The 21,653-nt window shown below is 56.9% G+C and overlaps 6 protein-coding genes across 6 annotated transcripts; 5 read left to right on the top strand and 1 right to left on the bottom strand.

Annotated features, from left to right (window-relative positions):
• Positions 1-1,487: 1,487 nt before the first annotated feature.
• On the top strand, positions 1,488-3,889 carry GGS23DRAFT_217055 (uncharacterized protein). Its single transcript, XM_051511935.1, has 3 exons — positions 1,488-2,122; positions 2,196-2,813; positions 2,874-3,889. The coding sequence occupies exons 1-3, from the start codon at positions 1,656-1,658 to the stop codon at positions 3,595-3,597; spliced, it is 1,809 nt and encodes a 602-aa protein (XP_051369634.1). The 5' UTR covers positions 1,488-1,655; the 3' UTR covers positions 3,598-3,889.
• A 1,386-nt stretch (positions 3,890-5,275) lies between these two features.
• GGS23DRAFT_579522 (glycoside hydrolase family 30 protein) lies at positions 5,276-7,630 on the top strand. The gene is made up of 2 exons (XM_051517064.1): positions 5,276-6,497; positions 6,563-7,630. Exons 1-2 carry the CDS (start codon positions 5,937-5,939, stop codon positions 7,454-7,456), a joined length of 1,455 nt encoding a protein of 484 aa, XP_051369633.1. The 5' UTR covers positions 5,276-5,936; the 3' UTR covers positions 7,457-7,630.
• A 670-nt stretch (positions 7,631-8,300) lies between these two features.
• On the top strand, positions 8,301-9,038 carry GGS23DRAFT_579521 (uncharacterized protein). The gene has a single exon (XM_051517063.1). It carries the CDS (start codon positions 8,458-8,460, stop codon positions 8,956-8,958), a length of 501 nt encoding a protein of 166 aa, XP_051369632.1. The 5' UTR covers positions 8,301-8,457; the 3' UTR covers positions 8,959-9,038.
• Positions 9,039-10,430: 1,392 nt separating this feature from the next.
• Positions 10,431-11,367, bottom strand: GGS23DRAFT_216941 (uncharacterized protein). Its single transcript, XM_051511934.1, has one exon. It carries the CDS (start codon positions 11,253-11,255, stop codon positions 10,566-10,568), a length of 690 nt encoding a protein of 229 aa, XP_051369631.1. The 5' UTR covers positions 11,256-11,367; the 3' UTR covers positions 10,431-10,565.
• Positions 11,368-15,704: 4,337 nt separating this feature from the next.
• Positions 15,705-20,567, top strand: GGS23DRAFT_599130 (ABC-2 type transporter-domain-containing protein; the record flags this gene model as incomplete). Its single annotated transcript, XM_051518882.1, has 4 exons — positions 15,705-16,443; positions 16,540-17,579; positions 17,655-20,334; positions 20,440-20,567. The coding sequence occupies 4 exons, from the start codon at positions 15,705-15,707 to the stop codon at positions 20,565-20,567; spliced, it is 4,587 nt and encodes a 1,528-aa protein (XP_051369630.1).
• GGS23DRAFT_216878 (uncharacterized protein) lies at positions 20,535-21,439 on the top strand. Its single transcript, XM_051511933.1, has 3 exons — positions 20,535-20,777; positions 20,828-21,075; positions 21,129-21,439. Exons 1-3 carry the CDS (start codon positions 20,635-20,637, stop codon positions 21,191-21,193), a joined length of 456 nt encoding a protein of 151 aa, XP_051369629.1. The 5' UTR covers positions 20,535-20,634; the 3' UTR covers positions 21,194-21,439.
• The last annotated feature ends 214 nt before the right edge of the window (positions 21,440-21,653 follow it).

The raw sequence follows: 21,653 nt of genomic DNA, 5'->3' as shown, positions 1-21,653 counted from the left end.
TCCATTCATGCCGATCCTGACGAGGGGATGGAGGGCTCCCCTTCGGTCTCGCGCCCTCTCACGCTCGGCGAACTACGCACATCATGGAGCTGAGACAGGGGGTAAATGCGCCGGCTACGAGTGCGCTGCCAGAACCCGACGGCATACCATATATATCTATATATTTGTAGATACGATCTGTATAGATTGCATCCTACCTCTAGGAGGTTATCTAGACATAGGGCGTTGGAGGGTGCACGTATGAGCATTTAGGCACCTCATGTATGTCATGTATGTGTAGGTACGTACAATCCCTACACCTATGGCGGGCAGGCGATGTCATTCCGCATCCACTAGAGCCAGGTTTGGCCCATCTTTTTCCCCACAGACGCTCATATTGGCGCATGATTGGGGGCCAGCTTGAGCCGAGGCTTCCCTGTGTCGCATGTACCTAACGGTAAAAAGGTACGTACTAGTGGGCGGGAGAACGTGGGAAATAAGGCACGTAACCTTAGGAGGTACCTGACTTTTAGGTACCTAAAGAGTACCTAGGTATCTAGGTAGGTACATCATAATGCACGTCAAATCAACATGTGCTTTCCACTTTCTCCTTGTTGTAGGTGGGGAGATACCTAAGGTACTTCAGGCCCAGCAGTTACCCGCTGCGGAAGGGAAAGTACCCCTACATCCACTCCCTAATGCAGACCGATGTAGGCACCTCAGGTAATTACAAGTCCCTGCTACTGCCGCTGCTACCTCGGGTTACGTACAGTACTTTAGGGGGGAGGTACCCCCGGCAGGCACACCTATGGAAGGTCCATTAGGTCCGTTAGGTACATTAGGTACCTAATTTCCAGGCGCCGGCCTATAATTCTCTACTCATAGGTCTCTCTCCTCTCCGTGCCAGTCCGCAGAGAAGATAATAATACTGCTGATGGGCTTCGACGCGACACCCCGTTCCTCGCCGTCTCTCCCTCTCTCTCTTTCTCGCCCATCCTGTTCCCTCTCTTCCTCTCCCTTCCTCTCTCCCTCCCATCGCCGTCATCGACATCCTTCCCGCCTCCTCGGTCTGCCCCTGTCGCATCTCCAGCCGCCAATTCGTCCGTCTGTCGATTCAATTAATCAATCTGGCCCCCCCCCCGATCTTGTCACCAGAGTACTCCGTCGCTTCGATCTGGCACGCCGTCGTCCCAGTGGTGGTGGCATCTACGCATACCACGCGCACGCACATTCGCATCGCACGCACATGCGCGGAGGGAAGAGGAGACCCTACTGGCCCGTCTCCAATGTTCGCCTTTCTCATTTGCTGCGTGGCACATTCTGCTCCCGCTGGACTTAGGGGCCTCGAGCTTTGACGAGTGCAACGTCGTGTCGTTGCGTCCAAATTGGTCCGGTCGAGCCAATATCGTCCATCGTATCGGACGAGCCAAACCGGGCACACCTAACCCACCCCTCTCTCCCCCATCACTCGCAGGGCACGACCGCAAAAGCGAGGGATCCGATCCGATCTCCGTCACCTACAGCGCTCCTGTCGGCGTGTCTATACGCGCATGATCGAATCCATTCCGTCCCATCGTCGCGACCCCTCTTCGCCCTCGTTGGGCACCAATACCCGAAAATCCTCGTCGTCGTCGTCATATTAAAAACCGGGGCCTATCCGCCCAGCTCAGAGCACCATGGAGTCCGAGGCCTCCTCCGCCCGAATCCCCACCCTCCCTCCGCTCGACATACCGAAGAAGCCCGACGTCGTGTCGCGCCCCAGGGCCGACTCGAAGCCGAAGCCGAGGTCCGCCGTCGACCCCGTCCTGCGCAACGCCCTGCGCTACACCATCTCCGCTCGCGAGTACGAGACTCTCCACAAATATGTATTGTCACGATCTCGTCTGCTTCGGAGGAACGTGCCGAGCGTGAGCACCGTCGAGAGGTACATAGACGGCAGCAACGGCACGCGAAGAGCGTCCGCCGCCGACAAGGATGCCGCTAGGGGCAAGGGCAAGGAGAAGGCGACGGCTGTCGTCACCCCCAACAAAGGAGACAGCTACAATGCGCGTGCTATCAGAGACTCTCTGCGTGTGTTCATTGCCACCGGTATAGGGATAAGGGTCTACGAAGCTGTCCTCTCCAAGATTAAGGCGCAGAAGGGGTAAGGAAAATCTCGCGAACGAAATAGTTTGGCAAGTCCAAAGCCTCCTTCTCATATGCTAACCAGCGTACAGGGCCGCTACCGCCAATAGCAAGCAGTCCTTTTATAAGTCCTCGGGGCTCCGCCTCTCGCTATCCCTATCCACCATCCTGCTGCTCTACCGTCTCCTCTTCCGCTTTCTCAGCCGGCTTCGCACGCACCTGCTGGACCCAGCCGCCGCACCCTTCCGGAACCGCAATCCTAAAACTGCCCAGACGCTCACGTCCCCGTACGCGCCCGCGGTCGGTGCCAGTCTCGCAGGCCTCGCTCTGGGCATATATCCCTCCCAGCAACTGCGCGTGACCGTAGCCATAGCAGCCATATTCCGGGCCCTCGAGTTTGGCTGGAACCTCTGCGAGGATCAAGGCCTGATCTGGGGCTGGAAGGCCCGGCCAGGTGGGAAGGGGATGGTGAAGCGGGAGCGGCCGTGGTGGTGGGGAAGCTGGATGCTCCAGCCGCTGGCGTTTGGCCAGCTGCTGCACGCGACCGTCTTCGACAGAGAATCCTCGCCGATTGGCATGGTCGACATGATCTGGAAGAACACTTCTTCCTATCTCCACAGCGCTCCGGCCAACCTGCCTGCTGGCGTCAACTGGCCCAGCGCGTGGGAAATCGCCGACAACTTGGCCCAGATGGCGAAGCTTAACTGGCCGTACGTAGTAACCGATCCTCGCTGCTGCGTATAGCGGATGGCATACTGACAATTCGGCAGGCCCTTCACCTCCCCAGCGCTGTTTCCTGACCAGCCCACGTTACCCCCGTCTCTAACCGCCGTCTCGCCTCTGACGGCGCGAGCTCATCCCCTCATCGCGTCGCTGAGCTGCGCTACGCTGCATCCGTCAGATCCGTCCTGTCTCCGTACCTATCTTACCTTCTGGGTACGGTCGTTCCCGCGGATCGGCCGCTTCTTCCTGCTATTCTATTCCATGCTTATGCTGCCACGTTATAAGTGGCTGTACAACTCGCCGCTGTACTTCGTCAACCGCTTGCTTTCCCAGACGCTCCGGCTCACGACATTTGCCACGGGCGCCATCTCGACGGCGTGGGCCAGCATCTGCTTCTTCCAGACCTGGTTCCCTCGGACGTTCTTGCCCACGCAGCGCTTCTTCCTCGGCGGATTCTTGGCCGGCCTGTGGGCCTGGGTCAACCGCCGAGAGGGCAGGGGCGTGTTCCTGTACAGTGCCCGGACTAGCGTCGACTCGTTCTGGAAGGTAGGCGTCAAGCGCCGATGGTGGAGAGCCATGAAGGGCGGCGACGTCTGGGTATTCGTGCTCGCGCTCGCCATCACCGGCGCCGTGTACGAGAGGGATGCACGAGCTATCCGCGAGAGCCGCGTCCGGAAGGGCATCAGCTGGGTCAGGGGCACCGAGTTTAGAGACTGGGGCATCGAGGAAGAGGAAGAAGAAGTGGAGGATGGCTCTTCCAGGGAAGAGTAGCCCCCCTTAAGATTTCATCTTCTCCGATAGATGGCTGAGTAGCCGTGGTGACGTGTGATGAGGAATGACGCATGAATAACCCCCTTTTTTCGCTGAACATACCTACTGTATTAATGGTAATCTTAACACCCCCTTAAACTCTCCAAGTTGGCAGAGATGTAGGTATACAGCCAGTCATCTAGGCATGGTCGAGCGTGTAACATATAATGGTCGCGGCAGGTCAGGAGGGCGCTCACAGGAGAAGACATAGGAATAGCAAAGTTACCGTTTTTGGAATTACAACTCTGTAAGGACCGATTGTTAAAAATACTTCCTCGGGTGGTGGAACCGGACGAATGTGATAGGGGAGTGTGACAGGAGTGCCAGGGCAGAGGTCAAGCTGGCGTCACCCGGGCAGACTTACGTCCCACGCTCCCCTTCTACGTTCACGCTCGCTTCACGATTTCGCCGCTGGCTGTCTCGTGGAGGCTGGGGGTTTCTCGGGCGCAGGCGGGCACGCGAGTAGAGGGCGATGAGAAGAAACGAGGTGGAAGAAAAGAGGGAAAGACGAGCGGGCAGTCCCAGATCTCCCCAAAATCCAACCACGGTTTCGACGCGATGTTCTACTGCCGCTCTGCACGAGTAGCTCAGTTATGGACGGTTTTTTGAAATCAGGGTCAGCCCTAGATGCCTCTTAATGGCAACGGCAGTCAAGCAGGTATCTAATAATACCGCGAGCAGGAGGCGGTTCCCGATGAGGTGAGAGGCGTTTGGCCATGGGTCGAGGATGGGGCGGAGAGGAGCGAATGTCTCTTCAGCACCCAACTCTCTCCAAGCAACAACTCTCTCGCCCGTTTATCCATTCCACCCCCTGTACCTATACCAATATATATGCCCACGTAATATATCTATTCAATATAACAACGGCTACATTACGAGAGATAGATGACCCAGCAAAACCTTCCGCTTAGGGCAAGGGAGCCGAGCCGAGCCGAGCCGTCGGTTTCGACCATCATATGATAGCATCGCGGCCTACGCTGCCAAAAGTCTGGTGCGTAGTAACACGCCGGTACTGGACGGGTTGCGTCCCGCTCTGGTTATTTATAGCATTGGGGGCGCGTTGCTAGTTCGCCATCACACTCCCAAGTCCTGCGTCACGCAAGAGAGAAAAAAAAATTAAAAGGAAAAGAGAGGAATAGTGGGAGCCGGAGGAGCAAAGAGAAGCGTCAGCTCGCGATCATCGTGATTATCCTGACATTGGCTAAGACTATTCAAATCGTGCATGTTCCAAGCTAAGTTGGGGACGCCGAAAGTTGTTCTCTCTCTCTCTCTCTCTCTCTCTCTCTCTCTCTCTCTCTCTCTCTCTCTCTCTCTCTCTCTCTCTCTCTCTTCTCTTCCTCCCCCTCTTTCTCTCGTGTGTGTACGTGTGCGGGCGAAGCTAGACTAGCACATGCGATGAACGCGTCGACAGCATCGACAGCAAGATCGGCGCTTTAGATACGAAGCATCAAATCAGATCAGAGCGCTGTAAGGAGGGCCTGGGGCTTGTGGGGTTGCCCCTTATTGCATGCTCAACCCTGTAAGCAGCCCATCGCGCCACAGCGTCCCATCAGCAGTCGGCCCGGCTCTGGAAAGGCGTTGCTGTCATCGTCCTGGCCCAGAGCGGTATTCACTCACCACACCCTGGACGGTACTTGGGTTGGTAATCCATCTAATATTAGCCACTCCCATGCTCACTCTACCTACGTAGCGCTTCCTTGTCCTAGAGCCGCATCGTGCAAGACGTTTCCCTGGAATCTGCTGGGACCGATGTTTTCCTTGCCCTGGAACCTCTCCGTTAGTGGCTTCGAACCGCGCCCACAGCCGCGCTAGAAAGGGCTGAAGCTCTCGCGATCCTCCCTCCAGATCCGGGATTCGCTTCTGTAAGCCTGTTTCGTCGACACGCGCCGGCCTGAAAACTCGATCACTACTCATAGAGTACCGAGCTGAGCCGTCCCTGGCTGATTTTTGGTATTTCTAAAACCACCTACTGGATCGGGATACCTATTTCTGCAACACCGATGGACTGCGCCTCCACCTCCCAGACTCCCTCGATTTTATCGTCAAATGGGATCCCAAAGGGGACTGCACCTCGGACTCCATATGAGCCGTCCGTGAAGTTGCCGGGTTACTGCCTAGGGGGGTGGTATCTCGGTGTTTCGGTTCGGCTTAAGTAACCCTCTTTCTACTTAAGGCCATCGCTCCTTTGCTCTCTCCTCGCCTCGTTTTTCGAAATATGCACATGCAATCGTGGGTTATTTACTGAAAAGGCGTCAGTAAGAAGCCTAGAAGTTCCCCTACCTTTGCATACCCAACCCAAGATGTTGCTCTCGGTGCTGGCTCTAGCTGGGCATGCCCTCTCCGCCTCTTCATCCCAGTCCATCGACAGCCGACAAACATCGGCCCAGGCGTTCGCCTCCACTTCAGATTTATCCCATAAGCTGAGCGCCGTCGACGCGCCTGTGCGTGGTCCCGGAAATCCGGGGGGTGCTTCGACATGGAACTTGAGGATCGACGATACGGATGCCGGGAGGAAACAAACGATCGACGGATTCGGCGGTACGGTAACCGACGCGACTGTCACTGTCATCAACTCGCTTCCCTCCGACAAGCGGTCCCAGCTGCTAAGAGAGCTGTTGACGCCGGACGGGGCCAACTTCGGCCTGCTTCGCCATACCATCTCGTCGTCGGACCTGTCCGGACCGCCCGCGTACACCTACGACGACAGCAACGGCAACGCGGATCCGAATCTCGATAACTTTAGCTTGGGCGACCGCGGCACCGCCATGGCTCAGCTGCTAGCCGAGATGAAGAAGATCCGCCCCGATCTGACCCTCTTAGGCAGCTCGTGGAGCGCGCCGGGCTGGATGAAACTCAACCGCGTAAGTACCTCGCCCGCGCGGCCAGCGAGCTGCTCTGCTCACGGCTCTGCTCACGGCATATACAGGTCCTCACCGGCAACGCCGACAACAACTGGCTCGACCCGCAGTATTACAGCCAGTACGCCCAGTACTTCGTCAAGTACCTCCAGGCCTACGCGGACCACGGTGTAACGGTCGACGCCATCACGATCCAGAACGAACCCCTCAACAACCAAGGGGGCGGCCACGTCACCATGTTCCAGAGCGCCGAGGACGCGGCGGCGATCACGCGGGACCACGTCGGGCCCAGCTTGCGCGCAGCCGGGCTAAACACGCAGATTTGGGCCTACGACCACAACACGGACCGGCCCGACTACGCGCAGAAGGTGGTGGACGCGGCGCGCGAGTACGTCCAGGCGGCGGCGTGGCACTGCTACATCGACCCGATCGACTGGACCGTCATCAGCGACTTCCGGGACGCGAACCCGGGCACGGCGCAGTACATGACGGAGTGCTGGACGTCGCCGCAGACGCCGTGGTATCAGGCGTCGAAGAACACGGTGGGGCCGCTGCAGAACTGGGCCGCGGGCTCGATGATGTGGACGCTGGGCACGTGGACGGAGGCGGCGGACGGCACGTTCGGGCCGTACATCCCGGGGGGGTGCGCGAAGTGCCGGGGGCTGTTCGTGGTCGACCGGGACGCGGGCACGTACGCCCTCACGGTGGACTACTACACGCTGGCGCAGTTCTCGCGCTTCGTCGCCAAGGGCGCGGCCGTGCTGGCCGGCTCCGGCAGCTACAGCTACGACGGGTACGCCGGCGTCCAGGCGGTCGCCGCGCGCAACCCCGACGGCTCCCGCGCCCTCGTCGTCGAGAACACCTTCCCCAACGACGTCTACCTCACCCTCGACACCGCCTCCGGCGAGCAGTGGAGCGGCAACCTCCTCGCTAACAGCGTCACCACCTGGATCCTGCCGTGATGCCGCCAGCGCTGATAAGTAGGTAGACGGACCACGCGAAGCGCGACGGAGTAATACCGGTATTTTCGTGTGTGTAGATAGGTGTTCATCTTTTATCCATACATATCAAGCATAGTAATACTGCGCAGAAGCAGAAAGAAGGAAAGGGAAAAAGAAATCTGCCTCTTTGTTTTACGGCGTCTCTTCCGTGACTTACTATGCCGTGTATGGCGTGGCCGCGAATCCCGCGCCTCCACCCAAGCGCTCTCTGCTTCGGCGTGACATTCCCTACGTGCCTGACGGCTCTTCCCCGGTTTGCCGCCTAGGGCGCGTCGGTTGCCTATTGCTGCCGCTGCAGCAGACATATCACATCAATCATGGGACACGGAACCTCGTAAGACAATCGAAAAAGCTTGTTGTGGGAGAAGCTATCTCTAAGTTAGGTATCTATGAAGCTAGGGTTTATATGACCTGGCTTATTTAAACATCTCCCTTCTCCTTCTCCTGGCACGAGACACGACACTCATCAAGCGTCAGGGTTCGAGACCTTCTTCGGCAGCTCGATGGAGCGTTCGGCAGGCGCGGAGAAGAGACCACGCCCCGTCACGTTCTAGTCGCGTTCTAGTCGACAGCTCCGGCGCCTAGTCGTCGACCTGCACTCGCTAGAGAAGGGACTCGTGACGACGGACACGCTGACGGCGAGGTCAGCTGGGGCGGCGCCCGGCTCTCCAGGGCGGAGAGCCGCCATGACGACCCGATCTACTCCCGCCACGCGCGACCGAGACCCTCGCTCCACTTGGACAGATACCGCGAGTCAGGTTCTCGAAGTCCGGAACGTCACGCACGCTCAGCGGTGCCTGGTAAAGTGGGCAGGCGGGGGATATCGATAAAAGGGGGGGAGGGGGGTTCGTCGCGGCGCCGTCTGCTGAGGGAGGGCTTGGTGTGTCAGTCGGGCGGTCAGTCAGGCCTCCAAGGTAACACGGCGTGCCGGGTCTCACTTATGAGCGCTACACCGCTGCTCTATGTTCGGAAGATGGTCTGCACTCCTCACCCGTCGTCGACTACTAGGTATAATATCAGTGATGGGGATTGGGGGCCGTCTCTCGTGTGCAAGCCAGAGCTGCCTGTGGCGCCTTCACGGCTACTACAAGCTGGGATTAGCTGCACGAGTGCTTGCATCTATTGGCAGTGCTCCGAGAGCCCCTCATCACGGAAGTCTAGAGGTCGCGGGAACTTGCTTCAGTTGCGAGACTCCTATCATCAACTGCAATCCACGAGCGACCCGGGGAGACACGGATGCTAGGCTATGTGGGCAGAAATTAGCATGGGACTCAGTTTATAGATCAGGGACACTGCGGTTCACGGCTCGACATCTCAACGGTAGAAATAAGGCAGAAGGAGTGGACGGGGAGTGGTTATCAGTCCTGTCCTGCAATAAGCACTGTTGGGTAGCGCCCCGGGGTTATCTATCACGAGACCTCAGGTCGTCCGCACACTTGGCCTCTATGCCGTCAGTCGGCTGAGCATTAGTATATAAAGAAGCTGGCCGTCGTATTATGCGCCGCTGATCCGGAAGCGAAGCCCTAATATCGACACGATGCTCACCGTTTGATATAATACCACCTAGACCCTTCCCCAGACCCCTCTAGCCGACGGTCTTCAACCCTAACTTGACGAGTTACGACAGATTACCGAGAGCAGACATCTCCACTACCTCTTTAGGGATGTAAAGGTGACGAAGGGACGAAGGGGCGTTCTTAGTAGCACGCCAAAGATATTGATAATATGGCTACCCTGTTTCCTACCTTGCCAGTGACTCATCTACCACTGCGCGGTTACCGCAACTCGGCGTCTAGAGAACACCGACGGCCACAAAGCAATTTCAGCTGCAGCATAAGAGAAGTATGTCCTGGTACGTAGCACCCGTTTTATGAACGGGGGCTCAGCCGGGCTGGCCGTATCCGGGTGCAGCTCTTCCCTGGAAGCATCATAAATCCCAGCCCGTAATAGTCGGGAACATGGCGGCGACTAGGTATCATTGCCGCGTGGAGTATCGTCTCAAAGGACACGTACCATGCCTGCCCCCCCCCCCCCCCCCCCCCAATCCAACAATCTCTGATACTCCCCAGCAGCGCCATACCGACTCTCCTGTTCCGACGAGTCTGCTGGGAGCTCGGGCGCGCCAGGTTGGCTTGAGAAATACGCGCCACACTGTCTCGTCCCCGAGGCACGTCTTGGAAGGAATAGGCGGTGTCTCAGCCGTCTCGATGAACGACGTCTCGTCGGTCTGCTCATCGATCGACCTTGGGAGGGGGGACGTTGTCTACGTTGCCACACGTTTCTCAGGGGCAGTACGCGTTATTTAGTTGGATGGAGAGAGAGATAGCACGGCAGGAGAGGCGTAGGCCCGTTGGAGGGACGACCTCGGCCCCCTCTCCCTACCCTCTTTACTTTTACTTGCGGTTTTTTTTCTCGGTTGAACCTTTTCTGTTGTCCTCTATTATTCTAATTTTCTCCTGAACGAAGGGATGAGAGGCGGTGGGAGACGGCGACGGCGAGACGAAGGGGAAGAGAAGTCATGCTCAGACAAGGTACCTAGTTCTATCCGTTGAGCAGTTTGAGAATAGCACTTGAGTGATGTTCAGTAGAGTTGGCCACTTAAGATGGCCGTCACATGCACAAGGCTCCGACTTGCTCACGTACACATGTGTGTTGTTCTAGGCCCCGTGCGCTTTACCGTACAATGGCGGATATAGGTAATATCCTTTGCGCAACGGCTGCACCAAGATCAGACCCGTACAAACGTATGGGCGGTCCAGTACACTATATCAGCTTACACGACGACTGTACGATAGCCTAGCCACCGTTGCTCTTTGCTCCTCTGTCTCCGGGGGAGAGGGGGGAGGGGGGAGGGGAGCGGCCAGAACGGCTAGATCCGACCTGCCCGTCGTCGAAGACGGTCAAGATGGTGCCGCCCGTGCAACCCTCGACGCCACGGCGCCGAACTGCGCGCTGGGGACTCTAGATGCGTCGGGCACACACATGATAGTAATTAGGGGCTAGGATGACAGCCAATTGATGACAGGTCACGGTCGAAGCCGGCCTGGCCTGCCAGCCGACGTGGAACCTGTTAAGCATGGCGCGCGAATCTGTCGCTGGCGACCTTCCTGTCTCGGCTCTTCGAAAGAAGACAGACGATATGCTGATCTGGTTGATCGAGCGAACGGGATCTTCGGCGGCGCGGATTGCAGGCACAACGCGCCGCTGATGGAATTGGCGCGCGAGGGGATAGGACAGGTCGGGGGGAGGCTGTGTGGACGCGCCCACACACGGCGGGAACACGACGCGACCGAGTACTCATAAGCCTCGCGCGACTTTCCTCGCCCCCGAGCGTGAGATGCCGAGTTGCGATTCGCCGCGCAACCTCTTGCGCACAGAACAGATAGGTAGATACATACGTAGGACGTAAGGGAAAAGGGGGGAGGATACGGGAGCAATCTCTCGGATGACTGACGCCACTCGCGATTCTGCGACAAACGGGGCAGCTCGGGCGCGGGCAACGAACAAGGCCGCTCGGGTGAGGGCAGCAAACAGGGCAGCTCGGGTGCGAGCAGCTGAGATGATGACGAGGATAGGGCTGGCCCGCGGAGGACGTGTCGGTCTGACGAGCATATCCCGCAGGGGGCAGAGCGGGGGGCGGGTTGGGCGGACTAGGTGCGGGTAACAATAGGCAGCCTTTTGTCCTCGTTGTCGTCGAGGACGAGCGGACGGCGCCTTGGTCGGGACACGTAATACGGCGGGTTCTGCGTAGGGCACACATACGACACTCACTACTGCCTATTCTAGCTCTCTGTGGGCAAATGGCTGCCTGGCTGAGAAGGCAACGTGGGGGTCCCGGCGCGGCGCATCTCCCGGCGACGTCGCCAGGCACTGGCTGCCAAGTTGTTGCTCGACTACTAGCTACTGGCGCTGGTGCTGGTGCTGTCGCCGCCGCCGCCGTTGGTTAGCTGCAAAGGGCCGAGAATCTGGGATCGATCTGATACGATGCAGATAGGGGACGCGAGATCGTCCGGAAGGACGCGAGCGATGGGTCGGGACGGCAAAGTCCCTGGTCGTCAAACAGAAGGTCGTAATGAAAATTATCCACGCCGGGGCGGTCGAATACGACTGCATAAAACCCCTGTGCCGGATGCAGACGTCGTCGGCGGGGGGGGGGGTGGAGAGGAGATAGAGAGAGAGAGAGAGAAGGGGGGCAGAGTCTTGGCGGCGCAACGGGAAGCGAGTCTTTGTGCCGGGTTGTCGGGCAGATCGAAGACCCCGAGATGACTTGCGACGGGGGGTTTGATGCGAGGGAATGCCCTCTTGGGATCTCCCTCCGGCCCTCTTGGCCTGGTGCTGGCTAGTCGGTTCTGGGCTTGGATCGCATGGCCCGTATAATAAGACCACACAGCCGCGAGCATATGGACATGGATGTGCGCACTCCACGCCTACGCGCACACGTATGGGTAGGCCGGTATATGGGGATGCAGGTGGGTGTTGCGTAGTATTATCGGTAGTGAATACATCTTGCAAACACGTTGTATATGCCTACATGTACTCATAGGTAGGATAGGTATAGGTATCGTGTATGAGTAGGTATGTGTATCGCGTGTAGGCAGCCGGCAACTAGGCATTATCCAGCTTGCCTTCGGTGCCTATACCTACCTACGTTGGCACGGCTGCATGCCGCGAGGCAGACAAGAAGAAGGGGTGTCGACGGTGGCGGCGACGATGATATCGATGCCAATTCGTGGTGGGATAATGCGAGAGCGATGCCGAAACATAGACAAACACATTCACCGTATTTTTCCTTGCCGGCGAGGTCGAGTTGTCTGGTCTCGTCGTGCATGTCGCGGCGTCGGCTACGCAGACGACGGTAATACGACAGCTCGCAATCTGGTTCACATCTGTAGGTATGTGTATATCACATGTGCATGCGTATATATATATATATATATAAACAATCTATCCGGACCAAGTAGATTCCCCGGCCGGCGCCGATGGAGTTTGGCATTGGCGGCACTGATATTTATTAGATACTTGTATCTAATATATATATATATATATATATATATAATATACATATACATTCATAGAGACAGCATGTCTACCTAGGTATTTACTCGGCATTGCGTACTCTCAAGGCATACAAGGTGTGGTATAATATTCCAACTAGGTAGGCAGGTAGATTAAGGAGCGAACTCTGGCTTGTAACCGTCTACAACCCCCTCCCCCCAAACGCTGTAAAGTGCCTATTTACATACCGACAATATGGAGTCTGAGTGATGGCAGCGCTGGGATCGGTGTGCGGTGCATCCCTACCTACATCCTTGCATACATGATGATATGGCCACGGGGCCATGCTACCCAGATGTATGCGCAAAAGGCGTAGGCGGATAGACTCTATTATAACCTTCCGACCGACCCGACACGGCCGTCTCGGCGAGGTGCTGGGATGATCAGCGTGTCAGTATTAGTTAGTACCAAGGGTATTGTTACCTATCATTACCACCGCCAACTCCCTACATACTTACTACAACTTCCCATCCACCTACCTTACCTACTTACTCCTGACTATGCATCCTTTCTATCAGGTATCTTCTGCCACGCTGTTCCACCTCCTCTTCGGCAGAATCGGAGACCCCGTCCTCTCCTAGCGCGACGAGGGGATAATCAAAATAGAAGATTCATAATGATGTATCACCTATTCGTCACAGCCAAGGACCCACGTCGGGTACCAGTATGAAGCGGCGGGATTCTGTGGTTATTATCTGTTTCGCTTGGCGCGGGGGGCGGGAGAGAAGAAGCCTCATCCACTCATCACCAGGTCGGCTCGTGCTTGTGCTTGCAGATATTAAGGTCCTCTTTTTTTTCTTCTTTTTTTTCCTTCTTCTTTTTTTCTCTTTTTTTTTATTAAAAATTTTTATTTTTTAACAAAGGGCATTCCCTTCCCCTTCCTTTGTCACGCATCTGACCTCCGGGTTTGGCCTGACTCGCGTGCCTACTCCTCGCCCTGGTCCTGTCAGATCCAACCCTGGGGCAACATCCGTGGCCCCTGTCGGAATCTATAGGTACCTATGTGAATTTATAAGTATGCGTAGGCTTTGCTTGTTGATGGGATTGGTAGTGACGAGAACAGCGTGGGAATATCCCATTTCGGCCTTCGTATGGAAGAGATATGGGAAATGTGACGGCATCTGCCATCCCGTTTTGCACACCGCACGCGCACGCACACACACACAGATGGAGAGAAAAACACCATAAGATCCGGGTATGACATAAGAAACGGTGTGTTCGCGATGGGCCGAGCTACGTACTATATACAGCCAGGGTCTTTTTTTTTCTCTCTCTGCCTCTGAGTGCATGCATATATATGTGTTTATTTCCTTATTTAATTGCGTGCCTTCGTCTCTCCGGCTACACGTAGACTGTTCATCAGTCCAGATGTCCATATGTACACCCGCAGACGCCATCGTAGTTGAGGTCTATTCACGAAATGACGCTTATCGTATGGATACGTATTAACCGTGGTCGACGGCGACTTGTCTCCTGTTCCCACTCTCCCCCAGAGACCATACACGACAAGGGGTGCTAGCTAGGTTAGGGCTTGGACCGGTCTTCACAACTGCCCGTCCGCCGGGGTGGACACGGGTGCGGGTTCGAAGAAGAGTCCGTCGAGGGGGGGGGCGCAAGTGGGTAGCGAGATCATGATGGGGTGGCTCCGTTCTGGAACCCAGCCAGTCGGTATGACGGACAGCCCCCCTTTCGGTCTTGGAATAATTCCACTCCTGCATTGTCATGTACGTGGTGTGTACGCACATGTCTATGAGTACGGATATGTATGTAGGTACATACACCCCTGGCCGGGAACTGCTCGTACCGAACGATACTATGTCGTAGTCTGTGGGTAGCGTCTGGATGTGCGCTGATACCAGGTCCTGTATGTATCCGCGATACCCACACGATCCCCTGATATATCCCCCTCTATCCTGATCAGCATCTGTCGAACTAGGTTGTTTAGAGACTAGCGACAGCTTCTGTTTTTGTTTCCACGAGCCTTCACGCGACGCCCTACGGGCATATTCGGATCTCCCACCGTAGTTGGGGTTTTTCCGAGCGAACAGTCGCCTTTCGGCTGATCATGCCCACTACGAGAGAGAGAGAGAGGCAGCTCATGTCAGACAAGGTATAGAACGATCCATGCTCGAGTAAAGTCACAAGTAGGATTCCTTAGATGGATAAGCAGCAGGCAGAGCTATGAGTGTCTACGCATTCGAAGAATAAACCTCATCGGAGGGAGAGAATGTAGCATAGAGAGAGAGACTGAGGCAAATACAAAAAATTGAAAATAAAAACTCATCGGAATATTGCCTTTTCGGTCCTTAATTCCTCTGTTATCGTTATTATTTTATTGTCATCATCCCCAGCTGGTCCTGGCCACGCTTAATCCGCCTATAGACAGCGACAAAGCCCGGCCCCCTTTTGATGGCCTACACCGGCACACACCCGCTCGCCCACCACCCACACACACAGACACTATCTAGACACACACTATAGACACATACCCATAATTCCATAAATGTAGTTGACGGAACATTTGTGCTAAGGTTTCTTGCCTCCACCACGCTCCCGGGACGGTTCCAGGCTCGCCACGCTCAGCGCCGCCTCACCCCCCCTCCCCATCCTTCATCCCGTCCTTCATCCCCGTCCTGCCTGTGCATACCTACATGAGCTATGCCGGTTCCGGTTGCACCCATGGAGCCACATGGAAACATGTCCCTGGTAGGCCCGGTGTTGTTAACCATCCCGGGGCCCGTCTAGTTACGTAGTAGTCGAAGGACCCTGAAGAATACGAAAACGAGTCACATATTCTTAAAAAACCATCGCCTCCCCCCCCCCCCCTCTTGGCTCTCAACTTTTCCCTTCTCCTCCCATTCGAGTCCAGTGAGTAACATCGCTTGCTGAGGCTGTATCTCCTTCTTCTTGAACCCATCCTCTCCTTTGAAGGTATCCCTCGGTTTCTTGACTATAGTGTACTTTTTTAATATCGAAGGGGCTTCGCCAAGTGGGATCGTCCCATCTGTGGCGAGGGTTGCAGTTGGGTCCCTCATAGGCGAAACCTACGTTTGCATCTTACCGCATAGGTTGGCTTGCAACTCCGAGCTAATACTTTTCAAAGAACGGGTTGCGAGTTGTCGTCGTCCGGCGAGAGCCTCGACCTCTTCTCAGCATGTCCTTCCTGGGCGGTGCCGTCTTCTCCAACTACGACCGCACGGAACAACACTCGGGCTCCCCGGCCATGGCGCCTCTCGCGCACCACGAGGAGGACGGGGGGGCGGCGACGACCGACGGCGAAGCCGCCGAACGCCGCTCCCATCACGAGGCCAACCGGACGCGGAACACCTCGGTAGGCGAGACCGAGAAGGAGTTGACGGGAGGGTCGAGCAACGCCACGCAAGTCGGAGAGGATTCCGAGCTCGAGCGGCGTGAGTCCATAGTGCACGAACTCGCCCGCCGGTACACTACCCAGTCGCATGCCGCCCGCGTCGACGGCCACAACCCGTACTTGGACGCCGGCAAGGACTCGCCTCTCAACCCCAACTCGGCCAATTTCAGCGCGCGCGCCTGGGCCAAGTCCATCGTCCAGATGGCCGATCGCGACGGCCACGAGTTCCGCACCGCCGGCGTCTGCTTTCAGGACCTCAACGTCCACGGTTTCGGAGCCGCCACCGATTACCAGAAGGATGTCGCCAACATCTGGTTGGAAACCGCCGGCCTCGTCCGCAAGTTGATGGGCGTTGGCCAAAGAAAGATAGACATCCTGCAAAACTTCGACGGTCTCGTTCGAAAAGGCGAGATGCTGGTCGTTCTGGGCCCCCCTGGATCAGGATGTTCGACCTTCCTTAAAACGATCGCCGGCGAGACTTCTGGCATCTACGTTGATGACAAGTCGTACTTCAACTACCAAGGTACGGAAGCATCACCCCTGCCTTAGACACGCCCGCTCTCTACCCCTATTCCGCAGGCGGTCTCTAGTTGACGATGCTGACGGGGACACAATCTAGGTCTGACCGCTAAGGAGATGCATACCCATCACCGCGGAGAAGCTATCTACACCGCCGAAGTCGACGTCCACTTCCCTATGTTGACTGTCGGCGACACGTTGACCTTTGCCGCCCATGCACGTGCCCCCCGCCATCTCCCGCTCGGAGTAGACAGGGACGCCTACGCCACTCACCTGCGAGACGTCACGATGGCCATGTTCGGTATCTCGCACACCGTCAACACCCGGGTCGGCAACGAGTACGTCCGCGGCGTGTCGGGAGGTGAGCGCAAGCGCGTAACCATCTCCGAAGCCGCCCTCAGCCGCGCGCCCTTGCAGTGCTGGGACAATAGCACCAGAGGTCTCGACAGCGCCAACGCCGTCGAGTTCTGCAAAACGCTGAGGACCCAGACCGAGCTGTTCGGAAACACCGCTTGCGTGTCCATCTACCAGGCGCCCCAGACGGCCTACGACTGCTTCGACAAGGCCCTCGTCCTATACGAGGGACGCCAAATCTTCTTCGGGAGAGCCGACGAGGCTAAACAGTACTTCATCAACCTCGGATTCGACTGCCCCGCCCGCCAGACTACCCCTGATTTCCTGACCTCCATGACGAGTTCCGCCGAACGCGTCGTCCGGGACGGGTTCCAAGGCCGAGCTCCGCGGACTCCCGACGAGTTCGCCACGGCCTGGAAGAACAGCGCCGAGTACCGGGCCCTTCAAGCCGAGATTGAGGAGTACAAGCAGTCCCACCCCTTCGACGGACCGGATGCTCAGGCTTTCCGCGCTTCGAGACGGGAGCAGCAAGCCAAGAGCCAGCGCGTTCAATCGCCCTATACCTTGTCGTATTGGCAACAGGTCAAGCTATGCCTCTGGCGTGGATTCCGCAGACTGAAAGGCGACCCCAGCCTAACTGTCGGCTCTCTCGTCGGAAATATCATCATGGGCCTCATCGTTAGCAGCGTCTTCTACAACCTCCAGGAGGACTCGAGCAGTTTCTTCCAGCGTGGTGCCCTGCTCTTCTTCGCCTGTCTCATGAACGCGTTTTCTAGCGCCCTGGAAGTGAGTAGTCTTGGGGGAACCATACGCTCTCTGCCATCGCTGCCGCTGTCTTACGTGCGTGCTAACCACCACTAGATTCTAACCCTCTATGCGCAACGTCCCATCGTCGAGAAGCACAGCCGCTACGCCCTCTACCATCCCTCGGCGGAAGCCATCGCCTCTATGCTCTGCGATATGCCGTACAAGGTTATCAACTCTATCGTGTTCAACCTCATCCTGTACTTCATGACAAACCTACGGCGCGAACCCGGGGCCTTCTTCTTCTTCCTGCTCATAACCTTCTTCACCGTCCTGGTGATGAGCATGATTTTCCGCACCATCGCGTCTGCCTCCCGAACTATGTCGCAAGCCATGGTGCCCGCCGCGCTACTGATTCTCGACCTCGTCATCTTCACCGGTTTCGTCATCCCGATCGACTACATGTTGTCGTGGTGTCGCTGGCTCAACTACATAGATCCTCTCGGCTACGCCTTCGAGGCTTTGATGGCTAACGAGTTCCACGGCCGCGAATTCCCGTGCACTGGATTCGTACCGAACCCTCTCGTCCCCGGCTACGGCTTCGCAGATGTCGGCCCGAATAACCGTGCCTGCAGTAGCCCCGGCAGCGTGCCGGGAAGGGATACCGTCAACGGCGACGCGTACATCAACAGTGCTTTCCGATACTATTACGAGAACCGCTGGCGCAACTTTGGTATCGTGGTCGCCTTCGTGGTTTTGTTCCTGACGACGTACCTGGTCGCTGCCGAGCTTGTGTCCGCGAAGAAGTCTAAGGGCGAGGTCCTCGTGTTCCGACGTGGCTACAAGCCCGCCCAGTTCAAGGAAAAGAAGGGCGATGCGGAAGAAGGCGAAGGCCCTCGCGTCGGCCCTATTGTTACCAACGCTAGCCGGGCGCACGGCGCCGGCAAGGAGGCGGGTATGCTACAGGAACAGACTAGTGTCTTCCACTGGAACGACGTCTGCTACGATATTAAGATCAAGGGCGAGCCGAGGCGCATCTTGGACAACGTCGACGGCTGGGTGAAGCCCGGTACCCTGACTGCTCTCATGGGTGTTTCTGGCGCGGGTAAGACCACGCTCCTCGATGCTCTGGCCGATCGTATCACTATGGGTGTCATCACTGGCGAGATGCTCGTCGACGGTCGTCCGCGCGATAACTCTTTCCAGCGCAAGACCGGCTACGTCCAGCAACAGGATCTCCACCTGGCCACTACCACCGTCCGCGAAGCTCTGAATTTCTCTGCCCTGCTACGCCAGCCGGCCGACGTCCCGCGTGAGGAGAAGCTTGCCTATGTCGAAGAGGTGATCAAGCTCTTAGATATGCAAGAGTACGCCGACGCCGTCGTCGGCGTCCTCGGCGAAGGTCTCAACGTCGAGCAGCGCAAGCGTCTTACTATCGGTGTCGAACTCGCTGCCAAGCCCCCGTTGCTACTCTTCGTCGACGAGCCTACCTCCGGTCTCGATTCCCAGACTTCGTGGGCCATCCTCGATCTCCTCGAGAAGCTCACCAAGAGCGGACAGGCCATTCTCTGCACCATCCACCAGCCCTCTGCCATGTTGTTTCAGCGCTTCGATCGCCTGCTCTTCCTAGCCAAGGGTGGCAAGACCGTCTACTTCGGCGACATCGGCGAGAACTCCAAGACCTTGACGAGCTACTTCGAGCGCAACGGTGCCCCTGCCTGTCCCCCTGATGCCAACCCCGCCGAGTGGATGTTGGACGCCATCGGCGCGGCGCCGGGCAGCTCGACGGACGTCGACTGGTTCCAGACGTGGCGCCAGAGCCCCGAGTACAGAGACGTGCAGGCCGAGCTCCAACGGCTGAAGGACGAGGCGTCGCCGGCCCCTACGCGTGCCGAGGACGAGCAGTCCTTCCGCGAGCACGCTGCTAGCTTCTCCTCGCAGCTGCGCGAGGTCACGTACCGTGTGTTCCAGCAGTACTGGCGCACGCCGTCGTATATCTACTCCAAAGCCAGCCTCTGCATCCTCATTGCTCTGTTCATCGGTTTCGTCTTCTTCAACGCGCCCAACACGATCCAGGGCTTGCAGAATCAGATGTTCGCTATCTTCAACATCCTCACCATCTTCGGCCAGCTCGTCCAGCAGACGATGCCCCATTTCGTCACCCAGAGATCGCTATACGAGGTCCGCGAGCGCCCGTCCAAGGTCTACAGTTGGAAGGCCTTCATGCTGTCGCAGATCATCGTCGAGATCCCCTGGAACACGCTCATGGCTGTGTTCATGTATTTCTGCTGGTACTATCCCGTCGGCCTCTACAGGAACGCCGCGGAGGCCGACCAGGTCACCGAGCGCGGCGCTCTAATGTTCCTACTCCTCTGGGCCTTCTTGATGTTCACCTGCACCTTCACCGACATGATCATCGCCGCTTTCGAGACGGCCGAGGGCGGTGCTAACATCGCGAACCTGCTCTTCATGCTCTGCCTCATATTCTGCGGTGTCCTCGCCAACCCCTCCACCATGCCCAGGTTCTGGATCTTCATGTATCGCGTCAGCCCCTTCACCTACTTGGTGTCGGCCATGCTGTCGACGGGCGTCGCCAACACCTACGTCGTGTGCGCCTCTAACGAATGGGTTCGCTTCGACCCCCCGAGCGGCCTCAACTGCGAGCAGTATATGCAGAACTACACGCTCGCCCTCGGCGGCTATCTGCAAGAGGGCACCAGTCAACGCACTTCGGACTGCAGCTTCTGCACCATGTACGACACCAACACGTTCTTGGCCGGTGCCGGGTCTGATTACAGTAAGTTCTTCTCGTTCCCCCGTTTCCTCATCCCCCTCGCGTCGGCCGGGAGGGGGCATCGCATAGACACGGAAGCATGGAAGACTAACGTGATATGCACTACAGACGACCGATGGCGCAACTTTGGCATCCTCTTCGCCTACATCGTATTCAACATCTTCGGCGCGCTCTTCCTGTACTGGCTCACGCGCGTCCCCAAGGTAAATAAGGACAAGAAGGTCAAGAAGGAGTAAGCAACAGAAAGAGTCGTATAATGATGGGGGAGGAACGAAAAAGACGAGGTGACGGTAGACGAAGAGCATGAAGAGAGAGAGAGAGAAAAGCAGCAATCCGACATACCAAACACCATTCAATTCGAGACGTCCCCGCGAGCCATCGCGTCTTTCCCATTTCCCTTCTCTCCTCACAGCATTTTCATCACAGTTATTATTACTTACTACTATGTTCGTACGAGTACTTAGATCTCATGTCACCACGGGTTCTGCCGCCGTAGGTGGCTTTCCCCTGTAATGTACGTATGCATGCGCTACACGGAGGCGTTTTTAGGAAGCTTGGGAGGGGGGCGGCGGCGGCGGCGGCGGCAGAGAGCAAGCAGCAAACCCCCCCTTCCAGCGTACGTGGGTTCGTTCGGTTTCGACGAGGTGATCGTCTGGGTAATAATCACACACATACATAGAGACGGCATGAATAGAATGGGAACAGGACAATACGTGTTGGCTCGATCCGCCCCCGTCGCTTGTTGTGAGGCGCATGTCCGAAACCCTCTTCCCGTGCTAGATAGCTAACTTACACAGTCTATTGTCCTACTAATTACATTCGTTTGCTTCTAATTCAAGACGTGTCTTCTCGTCGTGGATGAGAGGGAGGGACGGAACACCCCCTGCACCGGCGTAGCTATGGACTCGGAAGCTTTCGACGTGATATCGCCTCCTCTCTGTGTCTCTATCTCTCTTTTCCCCCCAGGAAGGAAAACGCCATAGAGTATAACGATTCTCTCTCTTTTCTTTATGTTCCTCCCCCCTCCACCCCCCTCTAATTTCCACTCTTCCCTCGGTTGTTCCTTTGATACCTTTGTGGCGGCGCCGCGGTGTTTCCCCTCCTTCTCATTCCGGAAATGGATAGTCACTGTTAGCTAGTTGGCCTCCCTCTCAATCTTACGATGCCGCCGGTGGGCAGAGACAAAGTCAGTTGGCCTCCGGAGCTGGAAGGGCAGACAAGACCAACCCACCACACACAGGCCCACATATCGAGGAAGAGAGGTTTCCCGTAGCTTATCATCATCTGGGTACACTAGCTTCTAGATGTACGATAGCCGCGTG

This window comes from Durotheca rogersii, assembly GCF_024521655.1.
Source record: "Durotheca rogersii strain YMJ 92031201 chromosome Unknown GGS23scaffold_21, whole genome shotgun sequence".
Lineage (NCBI taxonomy): Eukaryota > Fungi > Ascomycota > Sordariomycetes > Xylariales > Xylariaceae > Durotheca > Durotheca rogersii.
The sequence above is the reverse complement of the archived record's forward strand: the minus strand, read 5'-3'. Positions and strand labels throughout refer to the sequence as shown.